Here is an 18,347-nt window from a genome sequence, read left to right as displayed (position 1 = left end):
TTTGCATAATTGGTCTCTATTTTATTCTCAACCACAGAGGAAGGAGACAAAAACCAAGCAAGAATCTAAAAATATTAGCATAAGGAAAACAAGTACAACACAGCATGATGTTTCTCCGGTCTGTACAATGAAAAAAGATGGATTTCTAGCCGAGCTAAGTGACTAATCTATTGCTTGATTAAAGCCCTCTATTTTCATAATTGAATATCTCTAATTACCATTGGTGGTCTTTTTTTCCAATTTTATTTTCTGAGTTTCAAGAACGTCAAGCAACGGTTATGATGCTATCACCGTTTTTGAAGCTTGGCAGCATCTGGAAAGCTGAGTCCCTTGTTGATGGCTGATCCTGACCTGATGAAAGTGACAGCCTCAAAGATAACAGTGAAGGTTCGATTGGCGATTGTTGCTTTAAGTTGAGATCCACCATTGTTGAGGAAGCAGGCATAGGAACAATGGGGACTGGGCGAACGAGCATTGATGATGAATTGTTAGGTAGATCACTTTGCCCAAGAGTGGAATTTTCCATGGGATTTCCATTTTGCACTGAGAACAAAACAGGGCCAATGTTCACCGGAAAAGGCACAACTGAGAATCCATTGACATTGGAAGTAATAGGCAGAGGCAGTGTAGTTGGAGGAGCAACCGACTGGGCTGCACTCTCTTGATGGTTCTTGCCCTCTTCAACTGGCATCGCAGCAACCTAATAAGAAACAGATAAGATCCAGAAACTTACCTTCAACAGCATCGAAACAGAATATCGAAATCTCCATAGACAATATCTAATCCTTGAAGATTTCTAGTTTATAGCAACACGATTGCAACCCACATTGCTTCCCACTCAGAAAATTCCTTTTTTTACTTTTGACCTTTAAAGGGATCCTTTGTCTCTCAAAAGTAACAGAGAAAAAGTGCTTATAGCTAAGTCCTAGCTGTATTTTTATTTTAGCAATCAAAATAGACAAGTTTCAATTCGTAACAAGAGAAACTCATAAAAGATCCCCTCGTTTAATCTAATTGATATAAACAGAAAACTGAAGAACACATAACGATCCATAAGAAATTTACCGAGTCAGTGGTGATGTCGAAAAGACTGGAACGGCGGCGGCGGCGATTAAGGTTACTTCGGCGGAGGAAGTATTTCTGGGCATGGCTAGCAACTTGGGTTGGCGTACGAGTTTTGACATAATTTCTAGAGATTCCTCTCCAGTCTCCTCTTCCAACCTTCTGCAATCCAATGAGGAATAGCTTGTGCTCCTCCTCTGTCCATGGAACTCCTGAAACCAAATCCAAAGCAAAGGAAAGCAGATCAGAATTCAATGACAACCATAAAAAACCATAAATCAAGGAAAGAATGACTATGATACAATACACCTATGGTTCTTTTTCATCTTAATCATATTCATCTTTGTTTACCAGTCATAGGAATTTCTTTCTTTCCCTTCTCTTTTCAAAATCAAAGAGTAGAGATTTTTATTCAAGATTTTAAGTTATGTGTTCAAATCAACATAACTTATATCAGACGACTCCTCGAAAGATTGACAGATTTTCACAAAAACTAACCAAAAATTAACATCTTTATATTCTCTATCAACCGAGAAACCAATTTCGTGAATCACATCAACCAATCTCATCCACTGAAGCAGATTGAACCAAAAGCCCCACCAGAAAAGACTCAATAGTTCCATGATCAAAGCATCAACAACACAAATCTCAGTCAACCAGAACCACTAATCATTCAGAACTACACAAGCAAAACACATGATCAGAGATCTGACCTCGCTTACGCTCGCGATTGCCGTTTGATGGCTGCGGCACGGCGTCATCGGCGGAGGCGTACCCGGCGGTGCCACCGTCCTCCGCCACAGCCTTCGGCACCTCATTACCACTAATTTTGGGATTGCCAGTGGTGTTAACAGGCTCGTATTCAGAGAGATTATTCATACTGACGCTCGTCCTCATGGGATCAACTTTAACTCTCACCCCAAACAACATAATCTCGCCGCCCCCGCCACCACCTCCCACGGCGGCGGACGTCGCCTCGCTACTCTGCGACATTCTCTCTCGGGGGATTATTCTCTTCGCAGCAGATGCAGAATGATGAGTGAAAATGGATGAATGAGGATTGGAAGAAGAGTGGGAGCGCTTTTTATACGAGGAGGAAAAGGCTTTGACAAACGTGACGGCCGTACGATGCAGTGCTGGAATTTTAATTATTAAATGGAAATTATTATTCATAAAAGATAAGGATAAGGAGTTGTTTGGAAGGAAAGATTCATCACACCAAAATTTTCATTGTATGTCAGCATATCTTAATAAATTGAGCAATATATCAATTCAGTGAATATTAATATAAAGGATAATTATACTTCCTTCCCTCAAATAAGCCACCTAAGGTTTACATCGATGATAACAAATAAGTCACTTCATTAGTTAAAATTCACTGAATTTGTTGATATTAACAAAAAAATATATATATATTGAACAATTGACTTATTATTGACTTACTGCAGGTCAAACAATTTTTTTGTGACTTAACTATTTATCCCCTGTAGTTTGAAAGTTTATACTAGTACTTTTGAGATTTACATCAATCTAACAAATAAGTCCCCATGTTAGTTAAAATTCAATGAATTTGTCAATATCAACAAAAACATTGAATGGATATTAATATTTATCCTCAATTGACTTATAACTGACTTACTGCAGGTTAAATAATTTCTCTGTGACTTAACTATCCTTATAAGAGTGAAGATATACTTCCTCACATGCATTCATGTGCGAAGATATATAAGAGTAATTCAATAATTAAATAATTTTTTTATGTGCATTAAATCAGTAATAAGTCAATTAGAATAAATATGAACCTTTATCCCTTTTTTTTATTAATATTAACAAATTTAATAAATTTTACTAACGGATGGATTTATTTGTTAGATAGAAGCAAATATCAGAAGTACTTGATGTAATTTTCAACCTACAGGGGGCTACATGTAATTACACCAACTTCATGAAAGGGGAGTGTAATTATCTCTTAATATAATTAGTTCTTTTAAGTATTTATTTATAAATTCAATAAGAACTTCAGATAAATATAAATCAAATAAAAATTATTTTAACAATAAAATAAATAATTTTTTTATTAAATTATATTTTGATTAATTAAGCTTTTTTTTTTTTAAAAAAAAAGCAAGCAACCCTCTTGTGGTATCGCAAATGTGTAAATTGCCCCCTTATAAAAAAATAAATAGCGATTTACCTCTCTTTATTTTTTAAAATACAACAATTTTACCGCACTATGGTTTTTAAAACGAAGCAATTTATCTCCCTGTATAAGAAGATAAATTGCTTCATTTTAAAAAATACAAGGGGTAAATTGTTATATTTTTTTTTCATAGGGGGATAATATGCTTATCTTTTAAAATATTTTGTAAATAACCACTAAACGTTTATCATATTTTTGGACATTGAGAAAAATTGTTTTATAAATTGTTAAAATCCTATATATATTTTCTTATTTAATTAATATGTTTTTAGTAAAGTAAAAAAATATTAATATTTAAATGCATTAATTTTGCATCAACTTACCTTATTAACTTTGCGAAATTTGCACTTTGCCATATATGACCATTTTTCAGTTAATTTTTCTGCAGGAAAAAATCACATATTGTGCATATGTAAAAAGTATCACATCATATAACCCTTAAATATCACATGTGCATTGCATATGATGTCTTTTCAATAAAAAACTTGGTGAAAAATAGTTATAAATCACAAAGTATAAAATTTCATAAAGTTGAGATAGTAAATTGACACAAAAGAAAAAATTTAGATGACAAAGAGTAAAAACGATCATAATTTGAATGATAGAATGTAATTAACTCTAAATACAATCTGCATTAGTATCATAATCTTGCAAATAGAAATTTGTATGACAAGTATTTAATTTTGAAAATAAAATATTGTGCATATGATTTTATAGTTAAATAAAAATAAAAATAAAAATTTTAATTTAAAATAAATGAGATTTTTAATCAATGAATTTTTTCTTAGTAATTAAAAATTTTAAAAACATCAGGAAAAAATATTTGATCAAAATAAACTAATTTAAACAAAAAAACATTTTGATATATATATATATAAATTATATATTAAATATTCTAATAATATGTTGGTTGATTTCAAAATATCGATATTTTTGTTGGTAGATTATTTCCCGAAACGGGGAATAAGAGCTGTCGTATGGTGGCGGGAAGGGACACGTGTCCAGCGATTACTGCATTACAGAATATTCTTATGTAGTGTTCTGTCTTTTTCACTATAGAAAAAACAAATAAATAAAGGAAGAAATTCCTTTTGGACTTTGCCCACAACGTGATCCTTGCCTATTTTATTTTATCTTCTATTTTTAATTTTGGATATTGTTCAATTTTCGAAATATAAATTTCATAAAAAATAAAATAAAAATAATTATATTTGCACCCCTAATTTTTTGAATAATTACACTTACATCCACCGGAAAAAATTAATTTTTTACACAAATAACCTCTTTTTTTAAAAGAATTGTATATACATTCTTTAAATAATATCAACATCATTACACAGACCAGCCTTTTTTTTTGGGTTGTCATGGGTAATTTTTGTAATTAAGCAAAAAATAGAGATAATTTGTGCGAACAGACCATAGCTCAAGGTGTGTAAAGGTAATTATTCCGATAAACAATTGTATTAGTACGTTCACATTTGGTAAGATCAATTTGTTTTAGAAATACTCCAAAAATGTTTAATAAGTTGGGATTCTAATGACTTGTATTGCAAGAAAAAAACAAGCGACAATACCGAATATCCCCCGATTATAAGCATCTGATTGTTAGCGGATGTAATATGAAGGTTGTAAGAATGTATAGAAATAGCAAAAGCTGTACGCACTTAGTATTAATAGACATTCTAAAAAATATAGAATTACACGTGAATTTATGATCGCATGGCCATTTTATGAGTCTGTACATACTTAGGTTCAAGCGGCATTGGGTCCGATCCAAGTCGGCACGACTATATTAATTTAGGTGCAGATCTTTGGTCGTTTTTTTTTTATATTAATGAGTAATTTGGCGGTGTTTACCTAATTTTAGAAAATATTCTGAAAAAAAATTAAAGATAAATTTATATGACGTTAAAAAATGCTTGATAATTTTTTTAAACAAAAATAAAAATATAAAAATTCAAAAATAAAATATTATGAGCTTATAAATTATTTAAAAAAATCAAGTTCCTAACTTATTTTTGATATCTTAATAATGTTAATTATGAAAATTTTCAAGTATTTGAATAAAATAAAATTTATAAAATATTAAAAACGACAAATTAAAAATTCTTTAATATTATTAAAAAACTTAATAAGTTCCTAACATCTTTTTTTTTTTTTTTTCTGGGTAAAGATAAATTTCATAAATGAGAGAAAAAATGGGTACAACAGTGCTCAGAAGCTCGATTATCTCTCGACAGGCCAAGTAACCTAATATTCTGGGAGCAGAAATTGGGCAGTTGAGGTTAATTTGTGCATGATAGGTACTTGATTGTGTTATATTTAGTCAAAGCAGCTTTTCCAGACACCCATGAATGGATAGCCAAACAGGGAATAATTATTAATCTTACAGCTGCCCATAGCTTCATACTAAAAGTTCCAAGGTTGCCTTTTTTTTTAAAAAAATAAAAATAAAAAAAAAATGGATCAAGAAAAGTAGTAATATATATATATATATATATATTTGCAAAAATAATTGGAATTAAAAGTACTGTACCTTAGTCTTGTACTATATCTTTTTATATTTATAAAAATTACATTTATCAAAAAAAAATATTTAATTATTTCGTAACTAGAGTTATGTTGGTATATACGTACATATACACACATGTACGTATATATACACACACATGTTTGTATGTATATTTACAGGCGTGCGTATATATACATTGGTGTTCTGAATTGTTGCTTTTAACAAATCGAGTTGTATACGTCATCAATGACGTCATTAACCATTTTGATTTTGTACTTTTTTTTATTGAGTTTATTATTTTGGATCCATTGAAATTGTGGAGCTGAAAAATATAGAAAAAGAAAATATCCCATTTGTCTCACATTAACATATTTTTTTGTTTGTCTGATGTTCCCATTTACAAGAAATTACATTTTTGCCCCTTGAAAAATAATTGTGACAATTAATTTTAAATAAATAGCAGTATTTACAGTTCGAAATGTGGTACGCACCAAGAAACGAGCTGAAAAATTCGACTCGATTTTTTTATTTTTAATTTTTAAAACAACATTAGACATTTAAAAATTACAAATTCTTTTTTTTTTTAATTAATTTCTATTTTTGTATATTTTTATTTCCCATAAAATTTTTAAGTGAATAAAGAGACAAGGCGACTACTATGAAACACATACAGTACATTTTATATTTGTGGGAGTCGAACTCACAACCACTACAACTATAATTAGCGTACAATTAGGCATTTAATAACAAGAATTGATTCCAAGTGCACTGCAGCCAATACGGTACGATGATCCTAAAATTGTAATTAATAAACTCTGATTAGGTGCAAATTGATGTTTATTAAAAAGGATTAGCACATGAAAAGCAAATGTTTAAGTGAATAATTAACTGACACTGTTGTCTAGACAAGGTATGGAGGATTTGATTTGTCCCAAGATTAGTTGATTAATTAAACTCATCTTGGAACATGATTAGGGCATGGTCCCTTTTGATTTATCCTAATTAATAATTTAGATTGACTTAGTTTATTTCATTTCTTGTTAGGATCAGTTTGGTCCAACGGTTGCATAATTGATTATTGGGTAAATTAATTTGATATTACCTGAAATTAGATTTAATTATACAAATATCCTTGTCCTTTGCAAAATTAAAAATAAACCCATCGAGGGCGTAATTGTAATTACAAGTGCATCCCCTAATTAGTCGTAAAATTTTACACAAAACACTCTTTGAGGTACATTATACTAACACCCCCTAGGGGATGTACTTGTAATTTCACAAAGGACACCCCCTGAGGTACATTACAGTAACACCCCTTAGGGGGTGTACATTTAATTTCACAAAGGAAAGAGGGTATTTGTGCAATTAAACCTAATCTTAAGGGGTTCAAAGTAATTTACCTTGAGTATAAAGTAATTGATTACGGTATTTGAATTCACAATTCCGTGTTGATTATAAAAATACAGATTATTGTTGAATCTCAAATTAGATCAAAATACACAAATACCCTCTTTCTTTTGCAAATTTACAGCTACACCCTCAGGGGTGTTGGTGTTATGGTGTTTAGGGAGTATTTGTGTAAGCGTTGTCTTTAAATAGAAGGTATAGTTGTAATTACAACTATAGCTTCAGAGGGGTATAGTTGTAATTTTCTAAAATTAATTATGCAACCGGCGGGATAAACTGGCGAAAGTAATTTTAATTAATTAAATTAGTTAATTTTCATCCTAAATTTATACTATTAATTTTTAATCAACCAATATACATAACCAAATTTTTTAAGAGTCCCCCTCACAAAAAAAAAAAAAAAAAAAATTCTAAAATTGAAAATTCTTCTATCTTGATATAGAATACTTAGTGCATGTACAACAGATATTTTCATAATTATTTAATAAAATTAATGTATTAAACAGTGTTTTAATTGATGGAAATTAATAAGATGCTTTTTCAGTCATTTTCATGTCACTTTCTTTGAAAATGCCATTTGTGTGTGTATATATATGTTACAAACAGATAATTATATTTACATTTTTAATTTATGAGTTATTTACATAAATCATTTTTATTTTTTGCATAGTTATAGAAACTATCCCTGACAACAAAAAAGAAGGGGTAGTTTGTGCAATGATGCTGATGCTTTAGAGAGTGTATGTGTAATTTTTTTTAAAAGGAAATAGGGATAATTTGCGTAAATAGACCATAGGTCAGTGGTGATAATGTAATTATCCCGATTATAAATTTGAACCGTAGTTGATTCAGTAACGCTTAATTCCTAACTAGTATGCTGGTGGAACTGCATGACTAAATCCCATCAATATATCAGCATTGGTGTACTTTAACAGTAGTCGGTGGTCACTTGTAAGAACAATTGTCATTAGTTATAAACGTTAGATATTAATAAAATTTATGATGCCATTGTGATCGACTCATTTAAACAAAGAAAAAAACTTTTGACTCGGGAAAAAAAAATATGGAGGAAAAAGATAATTTAAGCATATTCCCTCTTAATTTCAAAAATCCTAATCATCCGAATCGAGCTTGTCAGACTTAAACCAATTATATAGCAAGTATAGTATATTTATTATATTACTATTGTATAATTAAAGAAAGCGGCAAATTACATGACACGTGTATCATACTTATTATGTGATTGGTACGATATTATAAAAAAAAAATTAATTTGAGTAATAATTTTACATGACCATATTCTTACCATTTTTTTTTTCTAATTTCATAAAATTAAAATAGTATATTATTTAATGATAAGAAATGGATGGTGGGGGGTGGGGGGAAGGGATAAGCCAAAGATAAGGTATAATATTATCTACAGTTTGCTTTGCCCCCCACCAACTTTATAATAACAATAATTCCATTCTTTTCTCTATTCTCAATATTTATTTTTTTACTATCCTTTTCCAATATTTATTTATTTTCTTTTAATTATCTATTATGCTAATTAAATAATTTATTTTTTTAATTCATTCATTATTAACCTTAACGATAAGGTTAGTTTTGGAATTTTAGAATTATAATCTGTATTTATATAATTAATTATAAAATTGTAAATCCCGAACCCGAGTTACAATTTTTGTGTTTTCCAACTTAAGTTTTGTTCGAAATTGTTCTGCTTTTGTGATAAAAATGAATTGTAGAGAAAGTCGTAAGTTAAACTGTAGTAAAATTTGAAAGTGCTTGCAAATAAAAGTTAAAAGCGGAAAAGAAAAAATAAAAGTTGGAATATTTGAAAAAAAAAATAATATTTATAATTTTATCAATAAACTGTAGAAGTTGATAGAAAGTTGCTTATAACTTTTGAGTTAAATAACTTAATTTTAACAGTTCAAACGTAGAAACTACAGAAATAAAAAAAATACTATTTTCAGTATTTCCAAACATCCTGTAAACATAAGATAATAATACGAGAATATTAACAATAATATTTTAATTTTTTGGACATACGTACTAAAATCGAAATACATTGATAAAATACGTACTAGTTATACATTTTGACATATTTTCAACTCCAATTCTTGAATTTTAAAACCTCAATTTTACGAGACATTATAATTGCATAAAAAGTACATTATTTCCTTCATAATTAGCACACGAATCAAAGATTAGGGGGAAAAACCTTATAATTAATTAGATTAATTATCCTATAAAGTTGTTATTAACATTGATCAAACTTATATTGTAATTATGAAAACCCTATATAGTTAATAGCCTTTCTTGGCCTTTGCCTTTTCTTGTTGACTTTAACATACCTACTAATTAGACTACACAAATACCCTCTGAATTTTATATAATTACAGTTGCACCACTGGAGGAGTTGGTGGTGTAACTTTATTTAGGGGGTGTTTGTGTAGCTTTGCTTTTGAATATGGGGTGTAACTGTAATTAACAACTATACATTTAAGGGGTGTAGCTGTAATTTTGTAAAAGAAATGGTGTGTTTATGTATTTTGATCTAATCTCATGGGGTGTTAATGCAATTTACTCTTAAATTAAATTATAATTTAAAAATAGGGCAGCATATAATACACGTATGAGTGATATTCATGCGTCACATGAAAGTGTGATAAAAGATCATTCACCTCACCAGGTGTGTACTGGTGCCACACGTATGATTGATTGACGAGTGTTCTTCAAGCTGAAAAATATAATTAAATTAGACTGTAATTTAAAAGTGTGACAGCATACAACACATATATAGATGTGACAAAAAGTAGGAATACTTATGAATTCGGTCCTAACACAGAACCACTTATGCGCTTTTGGTGTTCAAACAATTTGAGATTGCGATTTTGATTTTCAAACTCTAAATTTGAAGTTCCGTCGACTTTGAGAGGACCAAAAATGCTAAAAAGTAACAACTTGAGGATTAAAATTGTAATTTCAAATTATCCAAGGACCAAAAGCACATAAATGGATATACTTGATGAGCAAAATGGTAATATTATCCCAAGAAAGTGTGATAAAGGATGTCTCACCCCACCCCCACCTCATTTTCAATAAGAAAAATGCATAATTTTAGCATGCATGCTATCTTTCTACTTTTCCACTTTGAAGGCAAATTAAAAGGTAAGATGGATTTTAAGGATATTAAAGGGATTCCTTAGTGTTGAAGAAATATGTTAGAAAAAAGTTGTGGAGCACGAGAAATTGATATCAATTATTAAAATTATATATGAGATTTGAAATTTGATATTGTTTGTGTTAATTTAAACCCATTTTCGAATTGAAAAATTGGGGTTTTCTTTTGTTTTATTATTTTTATTTTGATATTTGTATTCGTGCCACTCAAAAGTTCGTACTTAGAAATTGTGTTATTCGAGAACTCTTTGAAATGATCAATGATAGATTTTGTTAAGGATTCTTTTATACAAGAAAAATTGAGAAAATTGAGGGGTCAAAGATATTGTGATTGGGATGCTAGAGTTGAAAATTATTTATTACGGAAAAAGAATTCAGCCCAAATATTGTGGGGCTATATTTGGATCGATAGATTTGCATTTGATGGAAAGAGTTCAAATAACGTGATATTGGAGGAATTTGAAATTCATCAATACGGGACTACATGTCTCGAATTTTTTTTTAAATTTAATATCATTTTGAAAATCTCGTATAGTAGACGACTAAGGTGTTGAATTTCATATCCTATGAGCCCAAAAGATTGAGACATGAAGGGTGGCTGCTTTCCAAAGTTCTACCATTCAACATTCTTGTCCATGATTGTTGTAATGAAAACAAGTGCAAGCAAGGTCTTAGGTACATGTACAAGGTATGCATCTAACACAAAAGTTTTTTCATAAAGTGGACAGCACCATGGAAAATTTCAATATTCCTATGCCCCTTGTTTTTGTTATATCCAATTTGCTTGTCCTACTGTGGTACCATCTCAAGTATGGGTGCCAAGTCACTTTACCTAAATTTCTATATATAGATAAAATGGTTCTAACCTAAGTTGGGTTTCATAAATTACTATAGTTTTAGGATCAAATTTGGAGGGTGCCTAAGTGGGATCCAAAAATTTAATCAAAGTTAGTTCATCTTGAAATCGTTTTTTGATAATGTAGGAAATAACGGTTTATTTTTATGTATTGAACAACGTTTAAGTTAACGGGCGGAATAAAATACGGTTATAGGAGATTATGAGTATCAATTGATGATATTAATTGTAAGAGATGATTACATTTATACCCGTTGATTTATAATTTGTTTATATAGAAACCACCCATATCTTTTGCGTAATTACAATAATTATTTTTTGACAATCGCCCCTAACAATCGAAAAATAGGGATAATTTGTGTAATGGTGTAGATATTTTTTAGAAATATATGTGTAATTTTTTGAAAAGTATGAATGGTATATGTAAATGATGTAAACGTTTATGATAAATACATGTGTAATTATCCAAAAGGCAATAAGAACTTGAATAAGTTGACCAAAAATTAAAAGGTGTAAATGTAATAATTCTAAATAATAATAGTGAGTGTTGGAAATAGTGTGTAGTTGCAGTAATAGATTTAAATTGAACATGTACTACACCAATGTTGAACAAATATTCAAACTAGGTACGTACCTAACACCAATTATGCCTTGCCTATAAAAAATCAACTTTTAAACAATTCATAAGATCCAAAAAATGCCCACCACGCCCATCTTCTTGATGTAGAGCTCTTTTTGACTTTTTGATCCAATCAAGTGAAAGAAAGCAATAATCTATTGAAAAAGATTATCTCTCTCTCTCTCGGACATGGTGTTGCGTGAAGAAAGTTAAGAAGCTGAAAACCTGCAAAGTTGTAAAGATCCCTACAAAGGAAGATAAATATATATATATATATATATATATGGGAAGAAGATAAAGAGATAGAAAGCATAGTTTATTTATTTAAATTTGGAGATGCAATCTCCAGATTCTACCAAAATGTTACACTTCAGCTTTGTCTGCCACAATGGTTTGGTTGCAACTTGCATTACATTAAAATCCATTTTGACCACAACAGATGCATATGTATATATATTCCCCCTTCGAACTCCAACCTCAACCACTGGAAAAAGGTGTCCAATAACCCTTTCTTTTTGTTTTACAACTCCCAAGTTGCAATAAACTATAACTGGGCTACATGAATCTAAACATAAATAAGTCTCACCATGTTGTGATAGAATCAAAATTTGAAGAGGATGGGATATAATCCTTGGGTTTTACCTCATGTAGGCCATCTTTAAGCCTAAAGCAAGCTTCTGATCCTAGACATTAGCTGTCCAAATCACATGGTGGTTAGGCCATCAATCTTGATGCAAAACACATTATTCGTCATGTCTTTTTTGAGTATTTGACATGATGTGGCCAATTATTCCTCATCCAACAATCTATAATGCAACCATTGTCATTGCATTCTTATTATCTGAACCATAAGGCAGGCAAACATGCACCTGAATAATAACAGGATGGAGAGAAGAACAGGGAAAGAAACAACCACCGTATCCATTCCTTATCTTTCATTTCATTATGTCGGTCTAGTTGACGAAACATTGGTTCAAATATACAGTGACATGTGCGTTTCCATGTGGCGCTGATGGACCACAAGATTTCCATGTATTTAAGGTTTCCTGCCACTAAGCTAGACAACACAAGTGGACCCAGATTATAGGAAATCAGCCTTAAGATTGAAAAGCTTCAGCACCATAAATTCTGCCTTAGATGTGTTGGGCAGCACTGCACCCATTATTGAGCTCAACCTCCACAAATGGGTATCGTTGGATGAACAGCCACTCTAGCCCAATTTATTGGATCAAAGGGACGATGAAAAGATCCAGGGGAAGAATCAACCCAACAGCAGAGCTTACATTCTAATTAACATTCATACTCCGCTCGTCATAAGTTTTGGATTCGTCCTAAAGCTTATCTCGTTCGCATCAGAACTGCTATGTTGATTTAGGTTGCTCGAGGACGTCCTTGTTCCCACAAGAGGAAAAGGAGAATTAGATAAACTAACTATGTTGTCAATTTCTGAGTCTTCAGTCTTAGAAAAAACACGCTTAAGCTGAGACTTTTGACAGGTTATTCGTCCCTTATTCCACCCAGGGAAACAGAAGGATGATGATACATCTTTTAGCAAAGAATAGGCAGCTTTTGCAATGGGGAAATCTCTTGTTATTGAGCTCCTTTCCATCTGCCCTCTTCTGCAGAAAAAAAGGAAATAACTTTCAAGAACATACTGTAAAAGAAAAGCTTTTAACCAACTTTTTCCTGTAATCTAGAACATTAACCCCACCCCACCAAATCAGGATGATACCTATGGACCCGTTAGGTACGACAAAGTAACATCTGTAACAGTTCTGTGCTTGGGATAATGATGAAAACTGCCAGGTCCAAGTTCTATTCATGAAAGTTCGTTCAATCATTTCTAACACATTACTCCTGCACTCGGGATTAACCTATAATACACTGGGAAAAAAGAAAGGCAGAAAGGCTAATTTATATACTAAAAACACATCATGAAGATTTTTACCTTTATCGGAAAAAAAAGAAAAGGAAGGCAGATATAAAAATAAGAATTCCAGATGTGTTGCGCGAAATGGAGGAAGTTGCTAAATGGCCAAGAGTAGAAAGGAAATAGATGAATATGCAACTCAGTAAATAAGTTAAGGAAGAAATGCTTACACCACAACAACTGTTGCCAGATGAGGAAGTTCCTCCCCATTTATTAACAGCTCTTGCATATTGTTCAGCCAGACTGATATTGCAGTGCATGCACCACCAGGCCACATTCTGAAAGATAAAAGAAGCACCACAAAGATAACATTATGTAGACTCATCATGAGACGAAAGCAAAGGTAACAGAAATGGCAATATACCTGTGTACATCCACAGACCATATGAGTTTGTTTCTACGATATAGCTCTGGATATAGTCCCCTCTTAGTTGCTTCATCAAGCACCCTTGCAGCTCTTTCCTTCTGGCCCAAACACCAAAGCGCTTCTAGAATTGTGTTATAGAACCTGATTCCAAAACCACAACCCTCGGAACTCAGTTTGTCAAAAACATATTCTACCATTTGCCAATTACTGGCATCATCAAAATCCCCTTTGATCATCTGTCCAATGACCTGGTGAATATTGGATACCCTGTTTGTATGCATCTCATTTAGCAATTCATTGGCCTTGTCCCATCTGAAAATAGCAACTTGAAAAGGTTAAACAAGTCTGGAAACAAACATGCATTAATTATGTTTCTTGACAAAGTAATTGATAAATGCATGAACCTCAAAAACTTATAAAGAACAAAAAGAGGTAATTAACAAAGACTGTACTCATCCAGCTCATGAAGCCAGAATCAATGAGTAATACTAAGCCAAAACATACATGAATCATCAAATACTGAAAACACAAGTTGTTTTCCTACATGATAGGGTTGAAATTGCGAGCATGCAGTTCAAAAGAATGCCATTTCACAGCACTGATTTACTTTTTAATATTTGAAAGGTAAATCTCTTTGTGCAAAGAGTACAAACCCATTCATGAAGGTGTACCAAATAAGGAATACTGTATCATTACCAGAAAAACATAGAGCAAAGTTGCATGCAGTGCATTAAAATGTATGTAGGCAGGAACTGAAAACCAGCATTGCAGTGTTCAGTACACTTATCCACTATTGGTTGTCTACTTCAGAGATTTTCCTTGTTAAGTCTCTTCAGCACTTGGTCACTGTTTAGTCAGTGGTCTCCTCCTGTAATTTTTTGTTATTGCTTTAGTTCTCTCACTACTCTTTGATACCGTGATTTATTTACCAAATAGGGTTGTCTGAACCATATACAGCCGTCATAACAAACTATATGCTCTTTGAGCTCATACCAGTTTTGGGTCATTCCACCTCCGTTTGTTTCCAAGACCCTCATGAACCTCCAGTCTGACTCAAAATCAACAAACCATAGACTAATAATATTCTCCATTCTGTTCCTCATAAATACTGATCCCTGGACACTTCCCTTCCAGACATGTCGTGCTTCTGAACAGCCCAACTCCCTAACACCATAAAATATAGCCATGATCGAACGGTAAAGGTTGAGCGGAATAGCTGCCCAGAGCAGTGTAAGTCAGGGAAAGGGCAGTAGCTCGTTTTCCTTTATCCTAGATTCCCACTTACTTTAAGAGGCAGAGTATCTATTGGCCGTTAAAATAGCCACGACTTGGACATCCAATTGCTTTAATTTGAACCATCCAGTCTGGAGAATCCCTCATGCATACATCAACAGATGGAGAACTTTGTACCTTTCAATTAATAAAACAAATGTTGGAACACCATTATTTGTTGCAGTCAGGGCATGCATTTTCTTCTGGCCAGCCCACCATAAAAATCCAAAAGTTCAGAGACATGCATTCCATGTACCAACTGCAGATGTCTGTAGGGAGTGGACAAAACTTGTTCAATGTTAACTATATACCTACAAGACCTATTAATTTCTAGCTGCTCTCGGGAACTTTTCACTGAAAAAGAAAAACTGTCACTTAATTATCCACGGTCAGACTTCTCAATAGTAAAACTTCCATAACCATCCTAACTAATTAAGCTCTTATCAGGCTTCTCTATGTTTAACACCTAAGATAAAGAATTCCCAGGGTTTTTCTGTTTATCAAGTAGCTCATCATTAGAGCAAACCTTTACTTGGAGAAGCATGCTACTAAGGGTGAATTTGCACGATAATAATATTTGCAATAAAATCACATAGAGGGTGTAAACACTTCAATCTGGCTTTGGTTGTACAGAATTCCAATTCTTTTTCTTATTAATTAATCTAAAAGAAAATTTTCTTCAAGAATGGTTACTTTCCGCGACAGAATTCTCATAATTCTTTTCTCTTAAAGGCAGCAAATTGGTGAGACGTTCACCCTGAAACTGATAGATAAATGAACATATAGCATATAATTGAAGTCTAACCTGTCAGTTTTTCCATATACTGCCAGCATCATACAGTAGCACATAACACTTGGTTGTATACCCAACTCCTTAATTTCCCGAAACTGCTCTTCACTCTCATCAACAAGGCCTGCAAAGCAATACACGCTCAAGACTGCCTCAAGAGTGTATTCATCAGGATCACATCGCACCTTTTCCATGTCAACATAGGCCTTTATAGCCTCTTCAAATTGGCCTCCCTGTCTATATCCTTCAATTACACCATTCAATGAATCTCTATTTCGTGGAACACCTAACTCACCCATTCTTGACAAAATAGCTTCATTTTCCTTGTAAAGTCCCCCCTTTGCAAAGGTATGAATCAAAGAATTAAAGGTCTCAATAGTTGGCATGCTTCCAACCTCGGTCATTGTATTAAAAGCAACAAGAGCCTCCTCGTACAAAGCTGCCTGACCGTATGCTTCAATCACCCCTGTATATGCTTTCGAACTTGGTACCAATCCTTTCTCATTCATATGAAACAAAATCCTCCTTGCATCTTCATGAAGCCCCCCCTTCCCACAAGCATAAATCAACCCTTCATAAGTCTCCATATTTGGCTCTACATTCTCTTCCACCATATCATGAAACAATGTCACCACCTCCTTAAAATAGCCTCCTTCGCCAAACACTTCAATAAGTATATTATATGTCTCAGCATCTGGCTCTGTGTTACTTACCTTCATCTCAAGAAAAAGCTCCCTCACCTCATCGTACCTCCCATTCTTCCCAAACAAATTTAACAAAATACTATACGTCCCTGCATTAGGAATGCACCCCGCAGCCTGCATTTGCCTGAAAACCCCCATAGCCTCCTTTATCTTCCCTGAATGGGCATAAGCCTCCAACAAAACATTGTAACTCATAATCTCCGGCAAATTCCCTCCAGCCTCCATCTCTGCAAGTAACTCAGAGACCTTCTCCAACTTCCCTAATTTCCCAAATGTCTCCACCAAATAACTATAAGTAGTAATATCCGGCAAAACTCCGCTCTCATTCATCGTCCTGAAAACCATCTCCGCCTCGTCCCCCAACCCCCTGTTCGAACATGCACTCAGCAACGTATTATAAGTAACCAAATCAGGCTGAATCCCCTCATGGCGCATTTCCCCAAACAAACTCAACAACCCCTCCCACGAGTACCCCCCTCGTGCACAAGCATTAATAACGGTATTATAGGTCAAAATATTTGGCAAAATCCTCTCCATCTTCATTCTATCGAGCAATTCTATCGCAGCCTCATACTGGCCATTTCGACCATAGGCATTAATAATTGCAGTGTAAGAAAGCACGGTCCTGGGGACAGAATGAGCCACCATTTCATCAAAAATCTCCGCAGACTTATCCAAAAGTCCTTCACGTCCCAGAATCCCGATAATGAGGGAATAAATATGCTCGTTGGGCTTGCACCATATCTGGCGCTGCATATACTTGAAGAGGCGGAGAGAGCGCTGCCAATCGCCGCGGTGCGCGAATTCCTTGAACACATGGGAGAAATCGGAGAGGGAGAGCTTGTTCTTGAAGGCGTCGAGGCAGCGGGCAATGCTGCCACGTGGGGGTAGGCTGGAGAGCTTGTTGATTAGGGTTTCGACGTCGTAGCTATACTTACCTTTCTCGACGGTGACGCTGGGGTTGCCGAGGATAAGTTCTTTAGTTTTCGCCTTGGAGACCACAGACAGCCTCCGGCGGAGAACTGGGAGGTGGTGGCGGTGGCGGAATTTGGAGGGGAGGGGGGGGTGGGGGTGGGTGGTGGAGGTAGGGGTGAGGAGAGGGAAGAAAGCATGGTGGTAGGATAAGGCCAATTTCGTCATTATATTCCTTTCTTCACATGAGAGAGAGAGAGAGAGGAGAAGGTCAGTGGGTGAAAATGGAGTTTTGGAGAGGGTTTAAGCCTTGGAGTTGGGGAGAAGAAGATGACACGTGGGGCCTTCTTATTTCTGGATAACTTCTTAATTCATTTTCTATTTAAACTTGGACATGCTTGTAATTAATTATTCAATACCTCAACCAGCCTTTCAAGTACACAACTCCTGCGGCAGTGTGCAAATATTTGTCAACGTTCCAACCATTCCTAGAGCATCACAAAGAGTAGCCCTCTTATACTGTAAAAACC

The 18,347-nt window shown here is 33.5% G+C and overlaps 2 protein-coding genes across 2 annotated transcripts; both read right to left on the bottom strand.

Annotated features, from left to right (window-relative positions):
* On the bottom strand, positions 1-2,127 carry LOC105157159 (transcription factor MYB1R1). The gene is made up of 3 exons (XM_011073470.2): positions 1,776-2,127; positions 1,066-1,274; positions 1-700 (listed from the first exon to the last, which is right to left on the bottom strand). Exons 1-3 carry the CDS (start codon positions 2,053-2,055, stop codon positions 266-268), a joined length of 924 nt encoding a protein of 307 aa, XP_011071772.1. The 5' UTR covers positions 2,056-2,127; the 3' UTR covers positions 1-265.
* Positions 12,744-18,198, bottom strand: LOC105157158 (pentatricopeptide repeat-containing protein At1g74850, chloroplastic). The gene is made up of 4 exons (XM_011073469.2): positions 16,217-18,198; positions 14,137-14,451; positions 13,943-14,050; positions 12,744-13,461 (listed from the first exon to the last, which is right to left on the bottom strand). The coding sequence occupies exons 1-4, from the start codon at positions 18,043-18,045 to the stop codon at positions 13,140-13,142; spliced, it is 2,574 nt and encodes an 857-aa protein (XP_011071771.1). The 5' UTR covers positions 18,046-18,198; the 3' UTR covers positions 12,744-13,139.

Source organism: Sesamum indicum, linkage group LG3 (genome assembly GCF_000512975.1).
Source record: "Sesamum indicum cultivar Zhongzhi No. 13 linkage group LG3, S_indicum_v1.0, whole genome shotgun sequence".
NCBI lineage: Eukaryota > Viridiplantae > Streptophyta > Magnoliopsida > Lamiales > Pedaliaceae > Sesamum > Sesamum indicum.
The sequence above is the reverse complement of the archived record's forward strand: the minus strand, read 5'-3'. Positions and strand labels throughout refer to the sequence as shown.

Excerpts from the sequence above, each read along its gene's own strand:
- LOC105157158 (XM_011073469.2), bottom strand. The coding sequence starts at position 18,045 with ATGACGAAATTGGCCTTATCCTACCACCATGCTTTCTTCCCTCTCCTC. Across the intron at positions 14,452-16,216 it reads GTATATGGAAAAACTGACAG|ATGGGACAAGGCCAATGAAT; the intron begins GTTAGACTTCAA and ends TGCTATTTTCAG. Across the intron at positions 13,462-13,942 it reads CTGGCAACAGTTGTTGTGGT|AAGAGGGCAGATGGAAAGGA; the intron begins GTAAGCATTTCT and ends TTTTTTCTGCAG.
- LOC105157159 (XM_011073470.2), bottom strand. The coding sequence starts at position 2,055 with ATGTCGCAGAGTAGCGAGGCGACGTCCGCCGCCGTGGGAGGTGGTGGC. Across the intron at positions 1,275-1,775 it reads CAATCGCGAGCGTAAGCGAG|GAGTTCCATGGACAGAGGAG; the intron begins GTCAGATCTCTG and ends ATTTGGTTTCAG. Across the intron at positions 701-1,065 it reads TCGACATCACCACTGACTCG|GTTGCTGCGATGCCAGTTGA; the intron begins GTAAATTTCTTA and ends GTTTCTTATTAG.